The sequence below is a fragment of the Fukomys damarensis genome, unplaced genomic scaffold (genome assembly GCF_012274545.1).
Source record: "Fukomys damarensis isolate Sample0158 unplaced genomic scaffold, DMR_v1.0_HiC HiC_scaffold_8, whole genome shotgun sequence".
NCBI classification, from domain to species: Eukaryota; Metazoa; Chordata; class Mammalia; order Rodentia; family Bathyergidae; genus Fukomys; species Fukomys damarensis.
The window spans coordinates 12,943,085-12,950,107 of record NW_022900920.1 but is presented as its reverse complement, the minus strand read 5'-3'; the positions used below and the strand labels follow the sequence as shown (position 1 = coordinate 12,950,107).

General features: G+C 51.4%; 1 protein-coding gene across 1 annotated transcript in view; it reads right to left on the bottom strand.

Moving 5' to 3' along the window:
- Mmp21 (matrix metallopeptidase 21) overlaps nt 1-4,238 on the bottom strand; it is a 19,669-nt gene extending 15,431 nt beyond the window's left edge. The window contains 6 exon segments of the mRNA XM_033761363.1: nt 916-1,057; nt 1,303-1,439; nt 2,329-2,641; nt 2,644-2,718; nt 2,720-2,875; nt 4,077-4,238. Of these exon segments, the coding sequence (XP_033617254.1) occupies nt 916-1,057; nt 1,303-1,439; nt 2,329-2,641; nt 2,644-2,718; nt 2,720-2,875; nt 4,077-4,238 (985 nt within the window).
- Nucleotides 4,239-7,023: the final 2,785 nt, after the last annotated feature.

Below are 7,023 nucleotides of genomic sequence, written 5' to 3'. Positions count from 1 at the left end.
AATTTTTTTTTTTTTTTTTTTTTTTTTTTTTTGGTACTGGGGATTGAACTCAGGTCCTTGGTGCTTGCGAGGCAGGCGGTGGAACCGTTAAGCTAAATCCCTGGCCTAAAGTTGGAATTTTCTGTTGAATCACATTTTAAAGCCAGACACCATTCCAAATTGGCAGAGCCGAGAAGTGGGCAGGACACAGGTTGCCACCACAATCACAACTCACATGAGTTGGATGCTAAGTTGTATGATTGCCAGAAATGTAGCTAGCAGAGGTCCATTTCAGTGGCCAGTCTGACTTCATTAGAGGAAAGAAGTTTGGTATTGGATACACACAGGATTAAGATTTCCAGCAGTGGGGAAATGTGTCCTGGCTTTCATTGTTTCCTAAGGCACCAAGTGCCAAGAACAGGAGATCTGAGTAGAGCAGAAATGGGGAGGCTCTGTGAAGAGCCTTTCAGTGGAAAAAAGGAAACTATTTTCCTGAGACTTGGCATCTGTGCTACATCACTGATCATTTTTATCAAATAATTAACCATTAGTACTTTGGCCAAATAAAGATGAAAACTGCCCAGGTGAAACTAAGCTGCTCTTTGCTTTGGCATCGCAGTAAACTTCCAGTGGTTTCCAGTTCACTGTCTCTTGTGAGATGCTGTGGTATGCCTACCCAAAGCCTGTGACGTGTGGGAGAGAGGGCTGGAGGGACCGCCTGTGTGGGACATGCTTTGCCCTCTTCCTGGGTTGCAGTTTGGGCAAGACCGCTTTTAGCTAAGGCGATTGTATCATGGAGCCAGAGGGCAGCTGCTTGGGGTTACATACATTTGTGTTCCTTGGGGACCAGCCTCCCTGTGAGCGTGGAGCGGGGTCTTCCTGAGCAGCCTGAGCACCTTCTGGGAGTTTGGGAGACTTGTCCAAGAGCTACCTTACCATACAGCTTTTGAATTGCTTTTCTGTCTGACCAGTCCAACTCAAATGCAGGCTCGTGGGGAATATAATTTGGATGCATTATGGATCCCGTCCTGTAGATGTGAGGCAGGCCGAGGACGTGGCCAATTTCATGGACGGCAACCTAGGAAGGGTAGGTACAAATCAGGTACAGGACCGACCTGGACCTTTAAGTACCGCAGGGACAGATCCCAAAATCACAGAGGCGGGCCTGTGACTCGCACAGGGCTGTTCTTGTTCAGAGGTTGGACAGGACAAGAACTCGGGAGCCATCACCAGAGACCCACCACCCTTCTCAGAAGGACATGAGTATATCATAGAGAAGTCCATGCCCTTTGCACCCTCAGTAGAGCAGCTGGAGCCACTTACTTTGAGAAGGCTGATGCCTGTGTCACTGGTGGGAATTGTAAAGTGCTCGTCATCGAAGTGAATATCGCCCAGGCGCCAGGCATGAGCGAACTCCTGCCCGTTCCCGTCAAACACTTGAGTGCAGCCCAGGTGCCGCCCTGAGGGGAGAAGATGGTCCCAGTGAACACAGGGTGTGCCTGCTGCAGATTCCCTACCTAACCAGGCACAAGACTTCAACAGTGCCCAGCCTCCAGCAGCAGGGACAGGTGGGGCAACAACTTCTGGAATAACTCCTCCCTGGGAGGTTATCTGCAAGCGTTGTGATAATAAAGACAGAAACAGCTGGGTACCAAGTGCCGGAGCGGGGCTGTGAGAGGGAAGGGGTGACAGGGAAGGGGTGACGTCAGAAGGTGATACCTCCAGGACAGAGCATTCGAGCTGGGTCCAGACAGCTGGGGAGGTCATGAAAGAAAGGAGGTTTCTGTTCCTTACATTCATACTGTTTTTCACCAAAGCAAGCCAGAACATTAATCCAATGAAACAAGCCCAGTGAGGTGGTTGTGAACCCCTAGTTCATGGATAGGGCTGCAGACAGGTTAGGACGTTTGTCCAAGGCTCCTGACTCTGGTTTGTGACTCTATATCACTCCATGGAGTGAAGGGAGCAAGAGCCAACAGCCAGCCTGCACCTGCTGGGCCTGCCTGTTCCCAGGGGAGAAGGGAGACTGGCCTTCGTGTCCTCTGTGCCTTCCCTGGGCTCTCTGAATAGCCACAAGCTTATCCTCTGCCTGTGAGTTCTCGGCTGGCAACACTGACAGAAGGGCTTAAATCTGTATCCTCACCCTCCACCCTGTCAGGTGTCACCTCAAGAACGACCCCAGGAAGTAGGATTTTTAATCATCCTTCTGCAAGTGACTGAGGCAACTGAGATGGGATGGACCAGGGTCATTTAGAGATGGCACTGAGGCAAGGGCCTCAGCAGAGGAAGGCTGGAGGTCAGCCTGCTGAGTGGGCAGGAAGGGGCATCCTGAGCCCGTGTCCAACTTACCTCTTCCAAAACCCAGTTTTATGCTCACCATAGCCCCAGGGGCAGTGAGGTCCTCCCAGAAGTTCAGAGGTATCACCTCGCTCCACATCCTGAAGGCCAGTTTGAAAATGTACCTCTGCTCGTCCACAGAGAGCTGGCTGCTGTAGGCCTCACTCACCAGCCTCCAGGTCAGAGTCTTTCTGGAGAAGGCCCTGGGGACCCCACTGTCTGAGGAGTCCTCCTGCTGCCTGTCCAGCTTGGGCAGCAGCATTTGCAGGAAGTGCTTTGGTTGGGCCCTGGGCTGTAGACCTAGAGGAGTTGATGGGGCTGGAGGGTCGATGGTGTGGCCAGGGGTCCCTGTTTGTCAGGCACACCACAGCATGGCTTGTTCATGGCCACCAGTGTGGCTGGCTGTGTCCAGCTTTCCGCTGACTGGCAATGCATTTGCCTTCTGGAACCTGCACATGGCATCGGCCAGGGAGATGCCTCCTGGGGCCTCTGTTGTCCTCTTGAGGTTAGGACTCTAGGCTGAAGACACTGCTGACCAGCCATATCTGGATAAGAATCTCTACAGGAGAGAATGCCTAAATCCATGCAGTGCTTCACAGTGGGCTCTTCCCCTGCCCCTAAGCCAGAGACTATGCAGCAGAGAGAGGAGAGAGGGAGGCGAGAGAGAAGACAGAAACAGAGGGAGACAGAGAGAGAAAAGTATGGCAGGAGGTGAGGACTTTGACCTCTGAGTGGGGCAGGTTGGGCTGGTTGGAGTGCCATCACTGGCACCCTGGGGCCTGAGAAGCAGCGGAATTAGAGGTGCAGGGTTAGGAGGAGAGGCCATCTTGGAGGCAGAAGTGTGCTGAGACCACAGAAGGGTGGAGGGGGCCCACAGAAAGACCTGGCCAGGAGCTGGGAGTCAGAACCAGGCCTGGGAGTGGGCAGGTCTGAGGACCGGGGAGCTACTTCCTAGTACTTGGGGCTGAGAGACAAGGCCAGTGTGCCATCCTGGGCAGCCAAGCGGGCCTGGCCCTGTGCCTCTTCTCACCGTCCTCTGCCTCCCCAGTAGCTGGAGCTAAGGGTTAAAGTTGGAAATCCTGACCTGCTTGTAGCACATGGGGACCACTAAGATTACAAGGTCCAGGGTGGGTGAGGCTCCTCCAGTCCACTCCCTGCCCTGAACCACAACTCCCAAGGGAGGGGTATCCTTTTTGTGAGCCCTTGCCCTCACCACAGAGGAGCTCCAGCAGTCTATGGATGCCACCCGGTGCTGTGCAGGGACCTTGGCCAGGGCTGTCCCTTTATCTACAGAGACTCGCAGGTGGGCAGCCAGTAATGCCATCTGAACAGTGCCTTGGCCTCTGACCACAGCACTAGCATTTAGAAAGGCTCTTGACATTTCAGTCTGTTGTGCATGCACAGGGCAGCCTTAGTCACCAACTGGGGGCTGACCCTAGGGGTTGTCCACTAATGAGTTTGGGATGTAGCTTAGGAAAAGAGCACTTGTCTAGCACATGCGAGGCCCTGGGTTCCATCCCCAGTTCTGCGAAAAACAATAAAGAAGATAAGCATGGAGTTGTTATTGTTCCCACTAGGACCATGGAAAGCGTTTTCCCATGAGATCTGCCAGATTTCCACCAGCCTGCTGGCCCGTTCTCCGCCCAGTTCTTATGCCCACGCCCTGACCTGCACGTGTGTGTGTGTGTGTGTGTGTGTGTGTGTGTGTGTGTGGCACGCGTGTGTGTATATATGGGGGTGATGCTGCACTTGGGCTCTACCTGAGCAGCCTGGAGGTCAGCGATGGGCCTGGCCTGGCGGAGTGGAGACAGCTCCAGGTCCCAGCGATCCCGGCTATGGAAGAGTGCCTTGGGCTTTGAGAGCTGGGGTGTGGTCAGCCAGCAGAGCAGCAGAGTCGGATGCAAGACAGAGGCAGCACGCATGACCCGGCCTGGACTCCAGCCTTCCAGTCTTGCTTGTCCCCATTTCCCCTCCTTAAGGAGCAGGGCTCGGGAACCTTTTATAAGCAATCAAGCATTTCTCACCCAGCCCTGAAGTGTGTGAAGTGTGCCCACTACCAGGCTGCTCAGCAGGCCCGGGGTGAGCTGCCTTTGAAGAACCCAGGGCCACCTTTCTTGTTAGTATGAGATCTCCTCTTCCCTCAGCCTTCTGAGTTTGCCATATCCTTGGGGAATTACATGGAAAGGTTGTAAACACGTGTGGATTGCATTTCCATGGTGATGTGCATGTGGGCGAGTTTGCAGCCTAAATGAGCTGTGAGATTGCGGTGCATTTCCATCTGTCAGGAGAGGCACAAAACCATCCTACTAACCCACTGCGACTCAACTGCATCTACAATTTAAAAACTGTGACCATTACTATGCTTGGAGTTTGGGTCAAGCTCTTTTTTCCAAGTGGGCTGGGGAGTGGGGCTTATAAGTTTGTATCTCAGACTTTCTTTTCATTTTTCTTCTCAATGTTTTTTCCCCTTATTTAAAAAAGTCTGGGCCGGACGATTTAGCTCAGTGGCACCATGTCTGCCTCGCAAGTGCAAGGTCCTGAGTTTGATCCCCAGTACCAGAAAAAAAAAAAAAAGTCTAATCGGTATAGAAAGTACTAAATTTTTAAAAACACTCAAAATAAGGGGGATTCCTGTGCTACAGGGAATACTGTTTTGATGGCCATTCTCACAGATATAAATGTGTGTGTGAGAGATTTTACATACACCACATATTCCGTAGCATGTTACTTACAACTCAGTAGCACGTCATGGATACTTCTCTATGGTCCTGAATATAGGTTTTTGTTTGTTTGTTTTTTGTCATCCCATTTAGTGCCTCTGTGGAGACCCAAAGGTTGCTGGGTTTGTAATTTTTATGAGTATAAACTAGAACCACCTGAGGTTCTAGAGCATTTCCCCAGCCCACATCTGCTTACCCTATTTCCCCTCACAAAGGAGCTTCCAGTCTTTCCTTCAAGCAGACAAAAACTGGTGGCCTTGAGTGTGGGGTCAGATAGGGCTGCAATAGAGACGTGGACAGAGTGGCTATGCCCCTGGTGGCCTGGGCTCTGGACCTCCCTCTAGTTCTGTGATTTCTCTCGTCCCTCACTCCTGACCAGAAGCACAGTGTCCTGCAGGAAGTAGCCAGGTCATGGAATCACCCCGTGGAAGGCTACCCTCAAATGTCTGATCATGTTGAGCCTGAGATTTAGGGTTGGCTGGGTTGTCCGACAACCTGGGCTAATAGAAACCCCCAGGGTCCCGGCCTCTTCCTAGAAGGATCCTGAGCAGGATCCGATCTGTAGGTTCACAAATTCCATAGACTCCCACGTCATTGCAGGCCAGAGAAATCTGCCAGCCCCAGACACAATTAACCCTTTCTTCCCCTGGCCAGGGTAAGTGCACAGGTTCGGAGCAAGACATCTGGACCAATCTAATATGTAGGTCATTTTGTAGAAAATAAAAATAAGTGTTCTTGCCTTCACAAGGCTGCTTCTGACATCCTGTCATTGGAGAGTTGACCTTCACTCCACAAGGCCAAACTCTGGCCTGGCCTTGCCTTCCAGAACCAAAACCCCTGACTGCTGCACATTGAAGCCACAAGTGCAGGTGGCCCCGGGACAGTGTCACTGAGGCTCTGCCTTGTTCCTGCTGCACAGCCCCTTGGCCCCAGCGGAACCAACAGCTCACATGTTCTTCTGCCTCATCCCGTCACTAGAGGGGGCCTGAGAAGTTTCCCTCAAAGAGGAGGCGGGGATTCAACTGGATCCCCATTCAAAGAAGGTTCCTCCTTGTCAAGAAAAGTGTTTCAGGATCTGTCTATGAGAGGCACAGGAGAATTCATTAAGTAGAAGCAAACAAGTACACACTCAGGAGTGCAGGGCTGAAGCACATTCCGTCTGAGGCTGTGGGTATTTACGTGGTCATGATAGGTCATCAGGGATGTGAATTCCTAGTGTCTGTCGAGCTGCCCATTGGGGGTACATTACAATGAAAACTGCACGTGCTTGGAGATTAGCGATATGGTTACCCGCTAATAGTGCTATTGCCTTCAGTGTGGAAGTCTGTGGAATGTGTGAACGTACAGTATTGGAAAAGCAGGCCCAGTTCTTAATACTTAAGAGCGATAAGCCTGGAAGAAAGGAAAAAAGGCTTTCTTTTTCTGAGGGGCAGGGAAGGGGCAGAAGATGGTATAGAGGTAGGCTTAGGTTCCAGCTCCTCCGAAGGGATTTCTGCCCCGTGTGTCTGGAGACTGGCAGGAGGATGAAAGGCCTTTAGGTGCTATGATGTTGCAGGTGGGAGCCTGGAACTTCATTTCAAAGGTCTGATAAGAGCAAGAATGTGGCTGTGTAGGGCCTTGCTTTAATTACTCATTCTTTTGTTCAGCAAATACTACTACTGTGCTGGGGACAAGAAATACAGAACTAAACATGAGACACAGTCCCTGCCCTCATGCAACCCTTATGCTACAGATAACAAAGTGAAATTAAAAATTCAGAGAGTGACAGGTATATGTGTATACCAAAACATAATGAGGACCTCATTACTGTTTTGTACCCTAAACAAGTTATTTTCTAAACTGTACTGTGCAGTTGGCCCCATGCTGCTGTAAGGACGGGACCTGGGGCGTTGTGTTGCTGCCTTCATCCTGCAGCCCTGGGGAGCCCCAGGTACCTCACTAAGTGAGGATGGATTCCAGTGCTTCTGTATGACCAGTCCCTTAACTC